The sequence below is a fragment of the Sminthopsis crassicaudata genome, chromosome 5, assembly GCF_048593235.1.
Source record: "Sminthopsis crassicaudata isolate SCR6 chromosome 5, ASM4859323v1, whole genome shotgun sequence".
NCBI lineage: Eukaryota > Metazoa > Chordata > Mammalia > Dasyuromorphia > Dasyuridae > Sminthopsis > Sminthopsis crassicaudata.
In genome coordinates, this window is record NC_133621.1 from 59,527,976 (window position 1) to 59,550,520 (window position 22,545).

The 22,545-nt window shown below is 36.3% G+C and overlaps 1 protein-coding gene across 4 annotated transcripts in view; it reads left to right on the top strand.

Moving 5' to 3' along the window:
• ARMC3 (armadillo repeat containing 3) overlaps positions 1 to 22,545 on the top strand; it is a 136,950-nt gene that overhangs the window by 38,284 nt on the left and 76,121 nt on the right. For 2 of the 4 annotated variants that reach the window (XM_074266913.1, XM_074266914.1), the window contains exons 7-9: positions 879 to 1,073; positions 2,777 to 2,863; positions 10,985 to 11,168. In XM_074266913.1, coding sequence (XP_074123014.1) covers positions 879 to 1,073; positions 2,777 to 2,863; positions 10,985 to 11,168 — 466 coding nt within the window. The remainder of the gene's footprint in view (positions 1 to 878; positions 1,074 to 2,776; positions 2,864 to 10,984; positions 11,169 to 22,545) is intronic. The other 2 variants (XM_074266916.1, XM_074266915.1) reach the window with 1 other exon arrangement.

Here is a 22,545-nt window from a genome sequence, read left to right on the forward strand (position 1 = left end):
TCAGTTTCCCTTTCTCAAGTCCCGTCCAGTTACTATTAAGATTCCATCATGTCTGGCAAACCGAGACACTTCTCAAATAATTTTCCCCATTCAGAGTCCCCAAAGAACCCAGTCTCAATATATGTATACATGACCAAACAGTTGTTTTGCTGAACAAAAAGAATCAGACTTTGAAATAGTGTACATTTAGCCTGTGAAGGAAATCCAAAATGCAGGTGGACAAAATTAGAGGGATTGGAAATTCTATGTAGTGTTTCATAGTCATCTCCCAAAGTTCTTTCGCTGAGTGTAGCTGGTTCAGTTTAACATATACTTTGACATATTTAACATGTATTTGTCTACCTGCAATTTAGGGTAGAGAGTAGAGGGAAGGAGAGGTAAAGTTGGAACAGGTTTTGCAAGGATCAATGCTGAAAAATTGCCCATGCATATGTCTTGTAAATAAAAAGCTATACTAAAAATAATATAACTATTTAAGAGGTCTCAATTTCTTTTCTATAAAATGAAGGCATTAGATTCAAGGACCTCTGAGTTCCCTTTGACACTTCAGTCTATGATCTGTGATCTTTGCACTTCTCTCAAACTTAGCTTTTATTTAAACTATTTTAAATTTATAAAAGAATTTGTTGTATAATTAGGATGCTTTAAATAACAAAAATTATCATAGAATATATGGTCTCCCCTATCCCTGGCAAACTAACATGCAGGTTTTAATGTATCTTTTAATTATAAAATTAATTTTAGAAGGAAAGCTAAAAAGCCTCAAAATGTTTATTTGTTGCTTCATGTTAGAAAACATAATCTCTTCACTACTGCCTTGTGTTGCTACATTATTTGTCACTTTTTTTTTTTTTTTTTTTTTTTGTATTCCATGGCAGGACTTCCATTGTCGAATGGCAATTCAGGATCTAAGTGCAATCCCTCCTATATTAGATCTCTTGAAATCTGAATATCCAATTATTCAACTTCTGGCTCTCAAGACCTTAGGGACTATTACCAATGATAGAGAAAGCAGAGTAATGCTGAGAGAATCCCAAGGACTGGAACAACTTCTTAAAATTCTTGAAACTAAGGTACTTTAAAAAATGTGACTTTAAATCTTCTTTAAAAGTACTTGTGTAACACAATGACTTGCAATAACTAGAAAAGGTAATTTGCTCAAATCAAAAAGGACAACTAAAAATCCAATAATATTATTTTTAAAAATTAAGATACAATAATTCATTAACTCAATATTTTATGAAAAAAGAGCTATCAAGGATTTTTTTTAAAGAAGTAATTATATTATGTACAATAACAATTTGGCTAATGAAGTGTTGCTTAGTGGAAGTCCTTGACAGACTTTTGTAATAGCTAAATATAAATAATTTGTAATTGACGTATAAATAGTTCATCAGAAATTCTTGTGAGAAATGGAAAACATTTTAAAATATTTATTATATTGTTCATACTCTTCTCTTTCCTTTCCCTTTTTCCCCAGTATTTTGCTTCTGACAATCACCTCCCTCAAACAACCCTTCCGTTTTACAGCCCCTCCCCCTTTCTTATACATTTCCCCTACTACTTCTATTTTCCCTTCTATTAGCTTCCCTCTTTCCTTTCCCCTTTCCTCTTCTACTTCCTTATAGGGTGAAACAAGTTTTTCTATGAAAGAATAAGATTCACACAGTGTTTATCTCCCTCCTTTCTTTCTCTTAATTATAATAGGTCTTCTTTACCTCTTCATGAGATGTAATTTCCCTCATTTTGCCTCCATTTTCCTTTTTTTCATTACAATCCCCTTTCTATCTTTATCTTATTTTTCATATTATCACAATAAAACCAAATTATACCCATACTCTCTAAGTATACCCATAGAAATATAGTTCTCAAGAGTTCTTTCCTTTGGAGATCAAATTTTTGGTTCAGTTCTGGTCTTTTCATAAGAAATAAATGAAATTGACCTGTTTCATTGAATGTCTATCTTCTTCCCTGAAAGATAATGCTCAATTTAGCTAAATAGTTTATTTTTGGTTGCAATCCAAGTTCCTTTGCCTTTCGGAATATTAGATTCCAGGCCCTTCAATCCTTTAAGATGGAAGCTGCTTATGTCCTGGGTAATTCTGATTGTGGCTCCTCGATATTTGAATTGGTTTTTTTTGGCTATTTGCAATATTTTTTCCTTGATCTGATAATTCATAAATTTAGCTACAATATTTCTTGGAGTTTTCATTTTGGGGGTCTCTTTCAGGAAGTGTTGGTGAATTCTTTCAATGGCTATTTTACCTTCTGGTTCTAGAACATTAAGGCAGTTTTCCCTGATAATTTCCTGAAAGACGATGTCTAGGTTCTTTTTTCATCATGGTTTTAAGTCCATGTTGAAGTCCAATGTTCCTTAGATCTCTTTTTCAGGTCAGTTGTTTTCTGTGAAATATCTTTCTTTTAGTCTCCTTGAGGCATTCACTTCCATTTGTTCAATTCTAATTTTTAATGTATTATTTTTTCAGTTATCTTTTTTTAGCCCCTTTTGTATTTGGCCAATTAAATTTTTAAATGAGTTTTTTGTTCATTGCACTTTTTTTTTCCAATTTTACAAATTCTGTTTTTCAATTAATTGGTTTCTTTTTCATATCTATTTTGTAAGTAGTTATTTGCCTTTTCCATTTCATCAAATTTCATCACATCTATTTTTAAGGAGTTTTCTTCTGATAATTTCTGTTTACCCTCTTGCAAAGATCTCATTTCCTTTCCCCATTTTTCTAATAACACTTTTAAGATTCTTTTTGAATTCTTCCAGGAGAGGCTTGTAAAATGGGGACCAGCTCATATCACCCTTTGGGGCTTCATTTGGAGTTATTTGCCTTTGGAATCCTTAAGGATTGAGGTCTGTTCCTCTCTTTCTCTTTAAAATTTGTCTATGGTCAGAGTTCTTTGTGCTTTTTTGCTCATTTTTTAAAGGTTGAGGAGCCTTAAGACAAAGGAGCCAGCTGATTGTTTTCCCTGGGGCAGTTCTGCTGATTGACTTCTATTGTGGTGTAATTGCAGCCAGGTCCCGCTTCTTCCAAGGCTCAATGGCTTACAATTTGCCTTTTGCATTTTCTTTTGGTTGCCTTGCAGCAAATCTGCTAAACTACCAGCTTGCAATCAGGACAGAGTAGCCTAAGAGCCTCCCAGTAGATTCCCAGGTGGGTAGACACTGCAAATGCTCTGGCTCCCCACCTCAGCTCCCTGTCCCATGGCTCTCTGGAATTTGATGACCTCTCCCTCTGCCTGATTAACACTGATCTTTCCTGAAGTTCTTCCAAAGTATCTTCTTCTGGACATTGTACTCCAAATATTTGTGGGTTCTGTCACTGCAAAACCAGTTCAGAGGCTCAATCTGCTGTTGGTTTGAGAGAAGATCAGAGGAGATCAGATAAAGATAAGTTTGCTCTCTGCCATCTTCTATTGTTCATACTATTAACTTACAATTTTATGAACACACTATTTATTAAGCACACAAGTATTAGTATCAAACTATATTTACTGTATATATAAGTATTAGTATTAAACCAACATGAAAATTCCTCAATATTCATTGAGGAAAGAGGACATTGAAGGCATATTAACAATGTAACAATGTCTTAATTTCTTGAATACTTTGGTTTTAAAAGTTATTCATTTTGGATTTGCACTTCCTGACTTATAAGAAAGGGCCTAAAAAAATGACTCAGAACTTAAAAGTATGTTTTGGCTAATGGCCAAATATTTGAAATTTGTAAAGTCTACATTAATGAGGTTTTAGCATAATTCTCTTCACCAATAAGTGGTCATTTCTATTATAATGTCACTAAAGTAGACTGAAAAATGAAGTTAAAAGACATTGTTTTATCCAGGCACTGTAAAAATTCCTATAGAAATAACATTTTCTACATAGATATGCATATGCATACATAGATACATATCTACATAGATACATATGCAATGTGGCATAATAGAGAACTGTCTTAAAATGAGAAAAACATGTTTAAACATCACTTCTGATACATTCTCATTAGTTCTATGACATGGGTAAGCCATTTAAGCTAATATGTAATCTTGATAAAAACTGATAAAAGTCATAAATCCAGATCCCTCCCAAGTTAGTATAATGTCTTTAGTACCTTTCCTCATAGATGGGGCCCCCAGTATAGGTCCAAATCCACACACAATCACAGGTCATTAATTCCTATTCTGTATTTACTTGTCTTTAGTCAGACATAGGATACTATGAAATAACATAATAAGAAAAGCTATAAAAGAACATTCTCTCCACAAACATACGATACTCATGTACATCTCCTCATGCATGAGGGGAACAAACATAAAGAACATGTATACAACTTACAGCCCTACTGTAGTAGGATTGCTCTGGGCTTTACTCTGTTCTATCAAATGATGGCTCTGTCCCACCTTAGAAGCTTTCTAGGAGCTGGCAGTTTCTTGTTAGTAACTCCTGGACTTATCTTTCTGTAGGCATCCCCTGGCCCTGTCAGTTTCGGATAATCGGAGTCAACCCAGTTAGCTAACAGAAGCCAAACTGAGTTATCTGGCCAAGGCAGTTTTTTCAATTTTTCTTTTCAATTCATATGACAGAAAATTACATTCTCTGTACAAAAAACTATCTTAACTTAGGGCAAACAGAGGCAGTACATCTAAGGCCTATGTTCCCCAGTAAATTATGTATATCTATAGGAGCAAAGCCTACTTTGGCTCTGGATTTTGTCTAGTAAAAAGTCTTGCCTGCCTTCTTTCTTATCTTTTATTATTAGTCGTAATTATTATTATATTCTTATAGAACTTTTAAGGTTGGCAAAGTACTTTACCATATTATCTCATTTTGTCCTCAACAACCTTGGGTGGATTGTTGAGTAAGTGCTACAAAACACTTTAAGGGATCCATGATCCCATTACTCTCTCTAACTGGTCAGGTGACAACTCAGGTTATGCAGATGAGGAAACTGAGACCTGAAGAAGTTAAATAATGTCAAACTAAGGCCCGAGGGCCAGGTGCGGCCTGCTGAGGATGTTTATGTGGCCCTTTGGGTTATGGCAAATGGGCTGAGGGGCTGAGACAGAATGTGAACTTTTGTTTTTACTATAGTCTGGCCTTCCAACAATCTGAGGGACAATGAACTGGCCCCTTATTTAACCCTCTTCTAAAATATGATCCTTTCTCCTCACAGTTTCTCTAAGAAATTTCTGACATCTATTCCCTGAAAGATAATGCTTAATTTTGCTGCAGAGTTGATTTTTGTTTGCAATCCAAGTTCCTTTGCCTTTCAGAACATCAGATTCTAGGCCCTTTAATTCTCTAAAGTGGAAGCTGTTAGGTCCTGGATAATCCTGATTGTGGCTCCTCCATATTTGAATTGTTTCTTTCTGGCTACTTGAAATATTTTTTCCTTGATCTGATAATTCTGAAATTTAACTACAATATTTAGACCACTGGTCTAAAGGCATAATGAAAACTTGGTTCTCTCCCTATTTAAAACACAATCCTTTTTTTCTAATGCAATTCATTCCCTTTCTGAATTGGAGTTTATAAAATACCTTCATGTGTGTGATTTAACTTGTTATTTATAACAATTCTGTGAAGTATGTAGAGAATTGGAGGGAACTAACGTTTATTATGTGTTTTATAAATATTACCAAACAATTAGTAATTTTATCAAAGTAGTAGGATATAAAATAAACCTACATAAATCATCAGCATTTCTATATATCACCAACAAAGCTCTGCAAGAAAAGATAGTAAGAGATGAAACCATTTAAAATAACCATAGACAACATAAAATATCTGAAAGTATACTTGCCAAGACAAACCAGAAACTTCATCACGAAGTTAGATTTAAACAATTGGAGAAATATTGTTCATGAGTGATTAAAGCCAACATAATTTTTTAAACATGGCAATTCTTCTTATTCAATGCCATCCCAATTAAACTATCACAATTATTAAAAACTTTTATTGAGTAAAAAAAATAACAGAATTCATTCGAAGAAAAAAATGTTAAGACTATTCAAGGAATTAATGGGAAAAAATGTAAAGGCAGGAGGTTTAACAATACTAAATTATAAACCAGATTAAAAGCCAGCAATTAACAAACTAAGAAATAGAAAGGTGGATTAGTGGAACAGAGTAAAAAAGGCACAGTAATAAATTGTTATAGTAATCTTCTGTTTGATAAATACAAAAATTTAAGCTTTGGGGATGAGTGAATTCTTAAAAGCTGAAAAACACTCTGGAAATATGAATCATTCCCTTTGATCATCTGATCAAAGAATAGGAACAGGCAGCTTTTGGAAAAAGAAATAAAGCTATATGTAATCATATAGAATATGCTAAATCATCATTGAATAGAGAAAAAAATAGAAAAAAAATGGCAAAACATCATTACATACTCAGTGCTCCCTGGGCTAATGCTAGCACTGAGAAATAGTGGTCTTTCAAGATTTAAATAGTTCTGTCAATTCAAGTTATAGAAAAATAGAAGTATTTCTTTTTTAAAAGAAGTTTTAATTAAAGTTTGTGATTTAGAGCAAAATTCTATGCCAAATCATTTGTGAGAGTTGATTTCAGTTGGCAAAAGAAGGAAAAACCCCTGCAAAAGATATGAATTGGTAATGAGTAAGTACTTTTATTAAATTTTATATTACAGTTATCAATCAGCTTTCAAATAGCTTTGAGAGACAGGGTAAGGTTTAGATCAGTTTCCATGATCAGTTTCCAGGCTAAACTAAATTGGAAATCTAATGGAAAATGTCTTACTTTATCAAAATTTTCACATACTTATCCAAGTTCTGTTATAGAATTCCTGTCAGACATGTAATTAGTCATAATAACCATTCTTCCTATTAATTTTTGAGAGGCAAATCAGAATGAAAAATACAATTAATGGACAAGTTAAATTTTTCCAATGTTTACCTTTGGATTGAGTTAGCCACTTTTGAAAATCACATGACCTCCATCTGGCCAACAGAACAGTAATTTCCAACAGGCACTTGTGACGTGAGAGCTCATTCAGGGATGAAGGGACAGTCAGTGTCAAAGCCCAGAGATGAGAGGTGTTGTCTAGATGATAGAGAGTATAAAGTAGGATGAGGGTTAAGAATGTCTTTAAAAGCTAAACAGAGAGACTTCTGTTTGCTCCAATAGATATATTTAGAGGTTACTGAATTAGGGTTAATAACACAGGCAAACTTGAACTTTAAGGGATTCCTTATGGTAATTGTGTAGAGGAGAGATCAGTGAGAAGAGGCATGATTCCAGAATGCCAATGCAGTAGTTCCAGAGACAAAGAGATGATGAGGGTCTGAACTAGGTGCTGATCCCATGAGTAAAGAAGAGACTGGTATGAAAGCTCTCGTTAGTAATTGCATAAGTACGTGGCATGAAGCAGTTAGGACTTGTGACTGTAAGCTTAGGAGACTGCAAGAATGGTGGTGCCTTTGGTGGAAAAGGGAATGAGTTATTATGGACATGTTGCCTATGGGACATCCAATTAAAAATAGCTGCTAAGTAGTTTAAAATGTACCAGTGGAGCTCAGATGAGAGACTTTGACTGGATATATAAATATGGGAGTCATCTGCAAGAAGGTGGTAAATAAACTAATGAAAGTTAAGGAGGTGAGAGAAAGAGAATGTAGGAAGGAGGGTCAAGGATGAAGTCTTGGGATATACCCACAATTAGGGCATGACATTAAAGATGTACATGATACAGAGCAGTGCTCAGGAAAGTAAGTCATAGGAGAAGCAAGAAAGTCACACTCCAAAAACTCAAAAACGAGAAAACATCCATGAGGATCTTCAAGATTAGAGGTTGAAAAAAGGTCTGGAAGGTTAAGGATTGAGAAAAAGCCATCAGATGAGCAATTAGGAGCTTAGCAGTACCTTCAGAAGAGGACCTGGACATCTTTAGAATTATAAAGGGGAGAAGAGATATAGGATGGTAGTCTGAGTTGATGGTAGGGTCCAGTGAGGGTTTGGGGGCCTATTTCATTATAGTGAATGCATCCCTAAGAGGAGAAGGTGTCAGAAGTTGAGAAAATAGGCTGAAGCTTGGAACAGTCTGTGTGGGAAGTGGGATAAGGAACCCATCAAGGAAAGAATAAAAGAAAGGTTATTTGAAAGAATTAATGCTGCTTCTGAATTATATGCAATGCTTTCAAAGGTGTAAATTAGTACAAATTATATAAATTATTGAAAATATGTAATTTTGCTTTTGAGATTTACTTAGAGGAACAGAGCCAAGATGGTGGAGAGTAGACAGGTCTTTATCTGAGCTCTTTTGGTATCTCTCAAATCAACACCAGATCAAGCCTCTAAAATGATTTTGGAATAACAGAACCCACAAAAGTTTGGAGTGTAACAAATTGGAGCTTCAGAAAAGGTCTGTTTCAATTGGGCATGAAGGGAGGTGGCCAAGTACAGATGCAGTGCAGGGACTTGGGCGGTGTGGGGTCCATGGACCAGGGGGTCTACTAGGAGGCTGTTAGCCAAAATACAGCAGTATTGACTAGTCCCTTGAAGTTCAGAAATTCAGAAGCTAGTGGACCAGATTATTGGCTGAGACATCTAACACAAATACAAAAGGCAAATAATGAGCCTCTGAATCCCAGAATAACAAGGGACTTGGCCATGCCCACCTAGCACAGGAAGAAAGCCAGCAGCACTGGTCCAGGGCAGCAAAAAGTCACTATCACTTGAAAAGCAAGCTTGGGACAAAAAGCATATTTTAAAAACTCTGACCATAGATAGTTTAGCATATTTTAAAAACTCTGACCATAGATAGTTTTTATGGAGAAAGAGAAGACCAGACCTCAACTCTAAAGCACTGAAGATATAAATCATCTCCAGATTACCATAAAGAGTGATATAAATTGGTCCTCATGTCATTTCAAGGTTCTCTTGAAAGAATTCAAAAAGGATCTTAAAAGAGAGTTAGAAGAAAAAGCACATAACTCCTTACAAAATAGATTTGACAAAATAGAAAAAAGAAAACAACTCAATGAAAAACAGAATTTGTGAAATGGGGAAAAAATTCATTAAGCAAACAACTCATTTAAAAATCCAATTGGCCAAATGCAAAAGGAGATAAAAGAAAATAATTTACTAAAAATTAGAATTGAGTAAATGGAAGTGAATGGCTCAATGAGACTAAAAGAATCTGCCAAACAAAACAAAACAAACCCCCCCCCCCAAAAAAAAAATACAAGAAAAAAAAAAGAAAGAAGGAAAGAAAAAAAAAAAAAGAAAAAACAGAAGAAAATGTGAAATACCTCATTGGAAAAACAACTGCCTGGAAAATAATTTAGCAGAGACCATATAAGGATCATTGGACTTAATGAAAACCATGATGAAAAAAGAGCCTAGAAATCATCTTTCAGAAAATCATCAAGGAAAACTGTCCTGATGCCCTAGAACCCAGAAGATAAAGTAGCCATTGAAAGAATTCACCAATCACCTCCTGAAAGAGACCCCAAAATGAAAACTTCAAGGAATATTGTAGTTAAATTTCAGAATTATCAGATCAAAGAAAAAATATTTCAAGTAGCCAGAAAGAAACAATTCAAATATGGAGGAGCCACAATCAGGATTATCCAGGACCTAACAGCTTCCACTTTAAAGAATTAAAGGGCCTAGAATCTGATGTTCTGAAAGGCAAAGGAACTTGGATTGCAAACAAAAATCAACTCTGCAGCAAAATTAAGCATTATCTTTCAGGGAATAGATGTCAGAAATTTCTTAGAGAAACTGTGAGGAAAAAGGATCATATTTTAGAAGAGGATTCTCCTTTCAGAAAAGAATCTCCATGGATTGTGATGTTTGTCTTTGGGCTAATAATTGGTACCTAGCTAATGTCTTTCTTTTATTTTCATTTTATGTTTGATAATACTATTGCATACTTTTTTTGTGATGAAGTATGGTATGCATTTATGAGATTTGTACTGTCATTTTGCTGCTATTGGTTTTATTAAACATAATTGTTGGTTTTATTAAACATAATTTGCAAAGTTTTGAATTTTCTATGCTTTATTTAAATTCTAAGTGGAGATGCAGCATGACCTAGTGGTTAGAAGACAATACAGAGAATCAGTAATTATAATTTTGCCTGTATAATTCACATATCACTTAATATTGGTTAAATCGCCTTACTCATCATTTGTCTGAGACTGTGTGTGACTATGTTATGCTGACCAAATAAGTAGAGGTATAAAAAAGATATCAAACAATGATTTTTCTATATTCCTTTAGCTGTTTCATTGCCCAATTTTATACCACTTCAAGTATGCTTTTACTTGAAGCTTCTATGTTTTAGCAAAGCACACAAATGAAATATTTTTTTTTATTTTTTAAAGAAATTATAATTATTGTTGTTTGATTCTGACTTAATTTTTTACTAAATGAGAAAACCCTTCATACTGGTACAGATAGATAACTCTTTTTCAATTAGTAGTCTTAAAATGTTACATTGGGCATTGAAAAATTAAATACTTTGCTCAGGGTGACTGAGCCAGTGTGTGGGAGGCTCATGGCTCTCTGCCCACTATGTCAGGCAACCTTATCTTACAGACCTTGAAAATATTTCTTAACAAAAAGAATTTTTAAAATCTCGTGATTTTATACACACAATGTATCAATTAATATACATTTTTGGCCCTATTGCCCAGAATAAGTCAGTTTACTCTCCAAATACCTCTAGAGAATGATCTAAAACCTGAAATTTTAGAAAAGTTCCTAATCTGCTTCAGTAAATATTTGGGTCTAACATCTTATGGCCAATTCATAATTTCTAAATTTATTCCCATCATGCTTGTGGTGGATGAGCAGTAGGCAAGGCAAAAAAGAAGTCAAGTTTGATAGTCATTGGAACTCCATAATTTCCTTCTGCCTCTGCCACAACAAATGTATACAACGATTTTAGTGACCCTTTACACAAAATATTGGACAAAATACTAAAATCTTTTTTGTTTTTATTATTAGGAATTTAATGATCTCCACATAGAAGCTCTTGCTGTGCTAGCTAATTGTCTTGAGGATGTGGATACCATGCAACAACTTCAACAGGTCGGAGGTCTTAGGAAACTCCTGTTATTTGCAGAAAATACCACATTTCCTGATATCCAGAAGAATGCAACTAAAGCAATTGCTAGAGCAGCTTATGATCGTATGTATAATTTTAAAGGCAAATATCATGATTGTACAACTAGTTAATCCTTTCACTTAAGGCTGAGCAAGGTGCCAAGCCAAGTAGCATAGAGTTCCCTTTGTCAATGGCATAAGACAATAGGATGGCCTACAAATTAATAATAATATAGTCATGTTCTTGTCTTTTTATAATTACTCATTTCTCTACAGAGTTTTTTAATATTCTCTTATTTACTGTGGATTTCAGGATTATACAGAATATGTGCATTATTTGTGATCTTGAAAGCTGTTGTTTAAATAAGTCTGTGCTAGGAATGGTATCTATATAGTAATTTTTCAAGCTGTAATCTAAGTCTAGTAGTGCCATGTAACAGGATATGAAAAATTCTGTATTCATGACTATACATAATAAGATTTTCATTTCAGTGATGAGTTCTGCTAACATAAATCTGCAAAACTGGAGTGGTTTGTTTGTGTCAACAGAACCAAAGATGAAATTACAATTTGAATTTATATCTATTGAGGAGTATTTTATTTAACACAATATGTGATTTAAGTTTTTTTCCCCTTCTGTATCACTCCTATTTCCTAAGAATGACAGCTTGACTATTTTAAGTGAGTTACATTCTGAACATATATATATATATATCTATATAGATCTATAGATCTATATAGATATATATATATATATCCTTCTTAATTCACACAAGAGACCTTCCTTGCAACTCTTGCCCTAGTTCAACAAGCAGAATTTCACTGACAGAAATTATACCTATAGAAGGTATGAAGAATTATACTGAGAAGTCTAGACCCAAAGAAAGAACTTGAAATCAATAACAACAAATCACTTGTATGGTGCTTTAAGATTTGCAAAATACTTCTCAGACAAATCGACCTTCTTTTTGTTCTTCACGCTTGGTATTCTATCTCTTAACTACCTTGTGAGGTCAGGGTAAGTGTCAGCTCAAAAGAATTTATCCATGAACACCCAGAAAATAATTGTGATGGGATTAGAATCCTTGTCTTCCACCTTCTCTTGTGCCCAGCATGCTGCTTCTCAAAGTAAGGTGGTTGTTTTTATATGGTTTATCCTTAGTTTACACTGAGCACGGTGGGCTGGAAAGATTGCTGGTTTTGGCAGTGACTTGGCAGCAGGCCTTGTATGCAAGGAAGGACCTTGACACTGGGTGTATGACCTAGATTGGCCCTACACCTGAGTCTGTAAGATGAAGATATTCACATTCACTACCTCAGGAGATCAAGTGGTTATCAACCTGAAGGTAGTTAAATGTGAGATGGTGTCGGGCCTGGAGTCAGGCACTTTAACCCTCTTTTCCTTAAACTATTAATGCTGGCATGTTCTGGTCCATGGGGTCACAAAGAGTTGGATACAACCAAAAAACCAAATCACCACAAATGTGATACAAGAATTGTTGTCACACGCAGACACTGCCTCCAAGGGAAGGGAAAGGGCCATAGGGACAATGGCTGCCTTCCTACTGCACAGCTCAGTTTCCCAGCCAAATGTGCACCTACAGAAGCCATGTCCACTTCATTTGACAAAACAGCTGCCCTAAGCTCATAGTCACCAAGTCTGTAGCTCCTATACACCATCCACATGCATAAACATTTATGTGACAACCCTTTGAAAAGGAGTCAAGCAACTGCCATTGTCAGAAAAATCCTTGTCAACAGTAATAAGAACACTTTCTATTTATTTGCCTTAGAGTTTCCCAAAAATCTGGGAGGTGTGACCATTTTACAGCAGAAGTTAATTGACTTGCCTACGGTCACCAATCCAGTTTAAGGCAGGTGTTTCTAGCACTGGAGCCACAATGCTGCCTCTAATTAGCCTTCCATCCTTTGTCATGTAATGATCCTCTGAAGTATCACCATTACTATTATTATTTTCTTTAAAAATAAATGAAATGGATAATCCATTGTCTCTAACCTCTCTAAACCCACATTGGGTATAACCTTGTGCTGCCTCTTCTGTTCCCAGCATAAAAGGCTCTACCACCAAAGGTCTAAAGCAAAACAGGTAAAACAGTAAAACAAGGCAAACTCTTTTGAGTGACTCCTGTGCCTTCTGATCACTATTTTCCTCCTTTGCTTAGATATTGATTACCTGAATACAACCTTGTTTGTCTTGACTATGCCCCCATAGGCTGTGCAAGTACATATCTGTCAGCTAACATAAGGAGTATATAAGGAAAAAAACTCCACTGGGATGACCTAGAGTCCGGGTGAGCAGTGTGGAGTGAAGGGAAAATGAAGCAATCTTGGCAATGAGCACTAAAAGCATATTCAGGTTGACATTACACCAAGGACTTCTTGTTTGTACTGAAAACACCTGGACCGCAAACACTATGTCATAGCTTGTTCCATTTAATCCCTGCCTCCAAGGCTCCCCCAAATGGCACAACCCAACCTACATGAGGAAAAGGAGCCAGTCTGACATAATGAATGGATAGAGTGAGTGATTTGTAGTTGTGAAGAACTGGGTTTGAATCTTCTGTTCTTCCTTGCTCTCTCATCATAAACAAGTCACTTAAATTCTCTATAAGATGGATAGTATTTAATTACCAGGAAATACCAGTACCTGTAAGTTGCACAAACCTCATCAACCTGTTGTGAGGACCACACCAAACTTTAAAATGCTACATCCATGTCTATGATTATGATTATTTTTGAAGACTCATGGGAGAGATATCTACAGTGGAGTTGCAAGGACTTTTCTAAATATTCTAGAGTTTGTGATGGCTGCTTCTGTGCACCCAACATTACCCAAAGCACTCACAATCTCTGAGAACTACTGTTCATAACCCCTGAATGTGGAATTAGCAATCAAGATGACATCTGAACTTCTTACAAAAGGAATTTCTTCAGGTATTTAGTGTGTTTAGATACAGGCTGCAGGAAAATAGATTATAACTCCACTGGAGTGTGTTAACCATGAAGAAACTCCTCAAAGATATCTACTAGCTTCAGTCATAGCGTACTCAATGAAATTTCATTAATGACTTCTAAATATGGAGACCAAACTCAAATGAATCCATCTTGTTCAGTTGGATTTTCCCTCCAGGGATCATGACCCAATTATTTCTGCCCACGTCTATATCTTTCCATAAGTTAATCACAGGAGGTTTACTTGTCACTGATGAGAGCCTTCCTTTGATTTAGCTGCACATTTGGAGACTTTATCAGTGGAGCGTATAGACTGCCAGTGATTATCTCTTGCTCTTGCCATGACACCTTTAGCCTATTTCATCAAAATTCCTTATTATGTGGTAAGCCTGCTACCATTTATTGTGTAACTTTCCATTGTCTTTTTATGGTGCTTATTTTAAATTCTTCCTATACTATCATGTACCATGATTTGGAAAGCTGGATGTTAGTATTAGCAATATGGGCCTTTGTTTCTGGAAGAAGTTTGGATTTATAAAAGGAGGCTTGGAATTTCCTGAATCCAGCCTGCTCTTGTCCTGATTAGTTCTGGGTCTAGTTCATCTGAACATCCATCCCCATGACATACATGTGGTTGAGTCCTGAAGGTTAGACACTCACAAACCACTTGTTTTCTCTCATGTAGATGGTCTGAACAAACCCTGGAATGATTATGGATCTTTTGTAAGAGTCACTGCCAAGTGTCGCCATGCACAGAGAGAGCATTGGAGGGCCTTCACATCCATAAGATCCATAAGCTTAAGATTGGACTCTGTGAAAGCTAGATAACCTGTCTTGAGCCATAAACTAAAGCCTCTTGACTATCAACAAAGCATAAAAAAAAAGGTCATTATATTTGTAGTAGGAGTCATCAGGTTCATGTCTTGATCATTCATAATTCTTTGTGCCCTGCATTCCAGGTCAAACACAACCCCGCCCCCCCCCCCTCACCTCCTTCCCCAAAGCCCTACAGGAGTCACCTTCCAAACACTTGCAATAGTTCAGAAAATTCCCAATAATTCAGGCATAATGAGTCAGTGTGTCATAAATTTGATAAATTCATTATTGTCCTCCTGCTGGTGTAATTACTTGAGCATTAGGACCCAGATCACAATATTATCCTTATTTTTGTTGTCTCTCAGTAAGATTAGCAGCTTACTTGTCTTTGCTTAGGCTTCACACTCTCTCTTAAAAAGGAATGTATATTTTATTGATATATTTAATTTTTATGTCGCCTACATTTCCTGATATACCCCTGCCCCTACTTCTTGAACCTTATTTTTGCCAAATTTTAATAGTCTTATTACCTTCAGGTGTAATTCTTCTGTCCCCTTTTCCTCAGGGCTAAGAAGCATGGATCTGCTTTTTTCTTAATTCCAATAATTTATTTTGTACACCAGTGATCTCTTTATCCAGTGACTTTATAATTAGGATCCAATTTTTTTTTCATTTTTTTGGTTTTGCTTGACTGATTCTTGTCCCATTGACTCATTTCCATTTTTTTCAGTTCTGATTTTTAGTGAATTATTTTCATTTACTTTTTTTTAACTTCTTTTTGTATTTGTCCAATTGAATTTTTAAATGAGTTGTTTTGTTCTATGGAATATTTTCCATTTAACAAAACATTTCCATCTGTTTTTTAGGAGTTATTTTCTTTTTCCATTTTGTCAACTCTATCTTTTAATGAGTTATATGTTTTTCCATTTCACTAAGTCTATTTTGAGTTGCTTTTTCCAAACTCTCTTGCAAAGTTTATATTTCCTTTCCCCATTTTTCTTCCAGTTCTCTTTTAAGATCTTTTTAAAGTTTTTTTCTAGGAGAGCTTTGTGTGATGGGGATCAAGTTATATTGCTTTTTTGGGCTTCATCTGGAGATAATCTGCTTTTAGTCTCTTTAGGGTTTGAAATCTGTTCTTTTCTTTTACCATAAACACTTTTTATGGTTAGAGTTCTTTTTGCTTTATTATTCATTTTTTTTAAAGTTGAGGTCTGTTTTTAGGGCAAAGGAGTTTTTACAAGTGGCTATGGCTACACTGGGTCAGTGCTGCTTTATTCCCAGTGCTGGGTGGGAGTGGCCAGGTCCCCTGAGATTCTGGTGTTTTGGGGTTCACTATTTGTAATGTTTTCTGACTCTGCCAGCTTCTTGAAATCCTCCTGAATGTGTCTTGGTTTCTGTGGGGGAGGCAAGAGGACCACCGCCAAGGTCTCTGTCTTCCAGTTCTGATTCTGGCTGAGTTTGTTCGAGCTTATATAATCTCTTATCATAGGTATGAATCTTGTAGAACTATAGTAAGTACTAAGTACATGTACTGAACTATAGAAGTGTTAAGCACCGTAGTAAACAACCATTGTCTCTATCAATTCCACTGACTTAGTACCTTATAAGAATCCTTTTCAAGTTCAGAGTCCTGGCCCATAACAACTATTGATCTTTTGTGTTTGTGTTGGATGTTTTATAACTTTTCTGTTGATCTACTGGCTTGCAGCCAGGCCAGAGTGGCCAACACTGCTGTAGATTCCTATGGATCCCTCCCCATAGATTCTCCGCCATGGGGAGTATGCACCAACCTGTGGAGCCCAGACCCTGCCTGGGATTCTGAACTGTCTGTGCTGGCATCTGTGCTTAGCTGCCTGTGCTTGGCCCGCCTCCCTCCATGCCTGATTGAAACAGACCTTTTCTGGTGATCTTCCAAATTGTCTTCTGTAGGTAATTTTTTGTATTCCCAGTATTCATGGATTCTACCAGTCCAGAGCTACTTCAGAGGCTGGATTTAGTAATTAGTCTGAGCTTGTGGAAGAAGGTCAGAAAGAAGCATATGTCCTCTCTGCCATCTTGGTTGTGCCCCCGGAAATCAAATCCAATACTTATGAATCAGTCATAAAGGGCATCTGTAGCCTATCTTCTCTGAACCTGATCTAAAGAATTCTCATCAAAGTAAGGCAACACTGGGCCAAAAGTCCCTGTATCTCCACATTGGCAATATGATGCCATGTTAGGGGAATTTGAAGCTTCAATCTGACCACTGGGAGCCATTTCTATTGCTGCATTTTTCCCTTATAAATTTTTTCTAACTGTGAATTTAACAATTATTAGCACACATTTCAATATAAACAAGAATACTGTCACATAATAAAATTTTAGAACAATTATGTAACTGCATTAAAATTTAAAATCTAGTTACAATATTCTATTTGTGTTTGTGGTTGTCTATAAAAATGTAGTTACAGAATTTTTCTATTTGTATTTCTGCTTGTACAAAATTGTTCTATTTTTATTTCTGTACTTTATTTAAAAAATGTTTTATTGAAGCTTTTTTCATACTTATCATTACTTTATATATGTATATATATATATATATTATATATGTATCAATCCATATAGCAAAACAGAGTGGCCACATCTTAGAATGCAAATTTCATTCTACACCCCTAGACCATCACCTCTTTCAAATCATGGGCCATGTCCTATCCGAAACAACTGCCTGCATTGTGATTGCTGCCCTTGGCGTGGACCTCCCAATTGCCTGCCTGTCCTCGGAGGCTTTCTCCCCTGCAGTCCTCTGTGACCATGTCTATCACATAAATCAGGTTATCTGTCCCTCTTTTAGGATCAGACTGCCTAATTAAATGATCTTGAAGATTAGTATTCAACATCTGCTTTGAAATCCCTCTTAAGAATGCTTTTTTCAAGCCTCAGCTAGCCTTTACAGCCTGAACATTCAGGTCCTCCAACAAAGGTCTTTTTTTTCCTGCCTAATGTGTAATATAGGTGTAGGAGCTTTCATGATCATATGAGAATCATGGTCAAATATCTCACAAAATTCTAGCTGCGCTCCTTCTAGTCAAAGGCACCAAGCAAGCAAGCAAAATTTTAAGTACTATGCTAGACATTGCATTTTTCCTGCTCTGGTCCTATTCCTGACATTTTGCAATTCAAAATTGTGTCTTTAATGCACCCCCACTCTGAAAAGTCCCAAAGCTTCTGGGACTTACTCAATCTGAAATGTCTAGCCAGCCCTGCCTCCCCTTTACCATAGACTATTCCTTCATGAGGCCTACTTCTCTTTCTCCCACGGGGGAATTCCTTTTGGAGCTTCCATTTTGTGAAGTGGCCCTAGATAGTCTGCCTTCAAGGCCTCCTGGCCCTAGTGCAGACTTTCTGGATTTCAGAATCATGCTATTATAGGAGATACTTTCATTCTCCCCCCTTCCCTCTTCAGTTGTCTTTGTGCATTCTTATCTCCTCTAGTCCTAGTGGCTCTCTGAAAACCAGCAATCAGACCTTATACCTCATTTTCAGTGGGACTTGGGTCTTTGAGGAAGAGTGCCCTTCGCACTTTGAATTCAGCCTTATATTTCTTAAACTAAGCAGGCTTATGTGGATGACAGGCAAGATAGGCCAGTCTACAGTAGATTGAGTGACTATTGAGTCACTTAATAAGGACAGGAACTTTTTTTTTTTTTTACTCGAATTTGTATCCCTTGCACTTAATATAGTACCTGGCATTTTATAATAATTTTAACAAATGTTTCCTTCCTCCCTTCCTTCCTCCCCTCTTTACCCCCCTCCCTCTATCCCTCCCTTCCTTCCTTCCTGGAATACAGAATGGAAAGAGTCCTTGCCTATTAGAAGCATACAATCTATTGAGCTAGACAACGTACAAAAACAGGCCTAAAGAAAGCACCTATAAAGCACATACAAGGGAACCTTGGAGAAGAAGCAGTAGCAGTAGACAGGACTAGGAGTGTCTCAAGCAGACAGATCTGCTTAAGCTGAGTCTTGAAGGAGGATGAGCATTTCAGGAATGGAACACATCCTTCACAGAAAGCTAAGATGTCATGTGGGAGTCGTAGCCATAAGGATACCAATATGGAGTGTGTGGAGGGGAAAATGTGCAAGAATTCTGGGAAGGTAGGAGGGGTGAGATCATGAAGGTTAATGCCCAACAGAAGTTTGTTTGATTGTGAATGTGCATCATAGGGTACCAGGAATTTCCTGAGAGAGGGAATGGCATGATCAGAAAATTGTCACTCAATCTAATGTAGACCCACCTACATTGCCTGTCATCCACATTAGCCTGCTTAGTTTAAGAAATATAGGGCTGAATTCAAAGTGCCAAGGGCACTGTCCCCCAAATACCAAAGTCCCACTGAAAATGAGGTAGGTCTGATCACTGATTCTCAGAGAGCCACCAGGACTGGCGAAGCAGGCCAAATGACCTGCATTGAGTGATTCCATTGGCCCCATAGTGATTGTGGAAGGAATGGTGCTGTTTAGGAGCTCAAGGGAACACAACTCTGGAAGCTTCACACTGGAAGGGTGGAAATCAGGGAGACCAAAGCCAAAGCTGAAGGATTTTTTTTCTTTTCTGGCCCTTACAAGTCCCTGCTGTTCAATTGTTTGAGTGACATTTTTAATGGATCTCAGTGACAGATATAGGTTCTTCCTGGTGCAGCCCAGTTAGCAATGACCTAGCTCTCGGTGGTATATCTGCCCTTAGCATCCACAGCTATGACTGCCTGAGGATGGCACTGCCTGTGATTGAGCCAGACTAATTAGTGATATTTATGAGCACATGAAATGCATGTTTCCTCCAAGATCTAAATGCCTATACCCACAAGACTCCAAAGAAGTGGGAGGATAACCCTGTTATTCTTTTTTAACCTCTGAGAAGTACTGTGAAGGATTCCTAATCTCCCCTGAGTTTTTAGTCCTACTCTTGTAATCTTCTAGTCATGTGCAAAGCTGGAAGCCAACAGCAACCCATATTTAGGAAGTGGAAATATGGGGGTTTGGTGGAATAAAGCCTTTGTCATTGAACTAATGGTTATTACACCATGCCTTGGTAGGCCTGCATTCTGCCTTCCTTCCTTTACCTGTGGGACTCAGTGTATCCCTGTCTGGCCAGAGCTCTGAGGCGATGGATTCAGTCCTCATCTTCCCTCTAATTAAGTGAATATTGGGTTTTAATCCCTTGTCCTCTTTTCCCATCACCTTAGTTAAACTCCAGTTTTCCTGTTGTGCCTGTGGGACCTAAAGTCAGGGAAACCTGAGTTCAAATCCTATCCAGACATAATACAAGCTGTGTGAGCCTAGGCAAGTCACTTAACCATAACTATGAAATGTGGATCATAAATAGCACCTTCCTCCTAGGATTACTGTGAGTATCAAATGAGACATTTAGAAAAATTGCACAGTGCCAGGCACACAGTAAGCATATAATAAATGCTTCTTGTTTCCTCTCTACCTCCCTTATTTCCTTCTTCCTTGTCTCCCTTTCTTCTTTGCTCCCTTCCTCCCCTCTCTTAATTTATCCTTGACTCAGTTGCCAAACAGATAACTCCTAAAACAGATATTATCCATACTTAAAAAGTTTCCATGTTTCTCTGTTGCCTCCAGGATAAAATACAAATTCCTCCATTTGGCATTTAAAACCCTTAGAAATATGGAGCCAATTCATCTCTGCAGGAAGATCACATCTCGCTTGTTATTTACTCTTACTCCACATCCTAAATAAAGGGAGCTATTTGTTGCTCCTTTTACACATCATTCCATCTATATATTATCTCCTCATCTTGGCAGTGGACATCAAACGCATTCCTTACTTCTACCTCCTAGAGCTAGTTTTTTTTTGTTGTTTGTTTTTGTTTTTGTTTTTTTTTGTTAAAGCTCTGTTCAAATGTGACCCTCCCCCCACAGTCTTGCCTGATCCTTTCAGTAATTAGTACTCCCCTTCTCAAAACCTCCCATCTGTCAATAGTATTTTATATTTGCTTTCCATTTATTTATAGATGTATGCATTATGCTCTTAAACATTGTAGGTGTTTAGTAAATGCTTGTTGATTGGTTTTAATATGACAAAGTCAGAAATCAAAAAGTAAAGCTAAATCTCATCTGAATAATGTCAATAATAAATAATAGCAGAAATACAAAAACATTTGCCATTTAGTGTATGTGGATCTCTGTCTTAGCCCTCAAGTTCATCGATTTTGGCAGGGTAGCTGGGGTGAGGGAGGGGAGAGTGGGGATGGGGGTGGGGATAAAGCATGGATGGGCAATCACTATCACTTGAGCTCATACTCTTACGAGTTATATGACTGTACAAATCATTCAACTTCTCTCAGATCTAGTTTCCTCATCAGTAAAGTGGGGGAACTTTATCACACCTACTTTTGTTGTTGAATCGTTTTTCAGTCTTGTCCAATTGTTTGTGACCTCGTAGGGATTTCCTTGGCAGAGATGCTGGAGTGGTTTGCCATTTCCTTCTCTAGCTCATTTTACAGATGAGGAAATTGAGAGTTAAAATGCAACGTCACATTGCTAGTAAGTGTTTGAGACTGGATTTGAACTCAGGAATGAGTCTTCCTCTGTGCACTATGGTGTCATTTAACTGCTCTTCTGCATAGGGTTAATGTGAAGATCAAATGCAATGGATGACATAAAGTGCTATTTAAATGCCCTACATGCATTCGCCACAAAGTACAGTGTGAATAACAAATCTCTAGAAGACTTTCCTTGAAATCACAACTTCTGTTCCCTACCCTGATTACCAGGACCAAGAAGAATATGTAGAACATTTTTGAAATAGTGTCTATAAAATAGGAAATTCAATTGAGGTGAGTGAAAAAGTTACAGATCTGCACCATGTGTAAAACCAAGATTACTAAAATCTTTGATTGGACACCAGGAGGATGAAAGAATTCATTACACTGCTCCAAGATAAATTTCTAGTACTAATTTGGCATTAGGAATGAAGGTGTCAGAATAATAATAATGAAAATTAATATAAACAAGAGTTTTTTGTGACAACATTTTTCTTTTTTTAAAGCAAATGTTTTAAAGTTCATATTGTATTAATAACTTAATATCACATATGCATCTTCATTTTCTGTAATTAAAATGTAAATGCTTCACTTGGTTTAGGAATTCAACGAGGTACTGAGATAATATTTTTTTTTTCATCTTTAAAATCTGTTATAGCTACACAGCAGTCTGCACTTTTGAGGTTTGGTGAACACAGCTGGATTTTTAGAACATTCCCAGCAGGGTTGGGAAACTAATTACCTGTAATATTGATTTAAATGATTTTTTTCACCTCTCCAATAATTATACATGTCCTATTTTGGGGATGGAACAGTTACCTACTATAAATCCAGTTTCCTAAATTAGTTCTTTTGGCAATGGATGTTAAGATGCCTTTTTTAAAGTGACATAAATAGATGTCTATTTAGTGTCATAAATAGATGAATAAAGATATATCATGGAATATTTGTGAACAAAAGTATGTGCATTAAACTGACTATTAAATTTTTAAATATTATGGTTAGAATCTTCCTAATGCTATATTTTGGGAGTGAATAAATGAAAGATTCAAATGTTTAAATTTAATTTTTAAACTAATTATATTTATGGACAGGTTGAGTTCCATTTTAAATGAAGAGGTTAAAAGA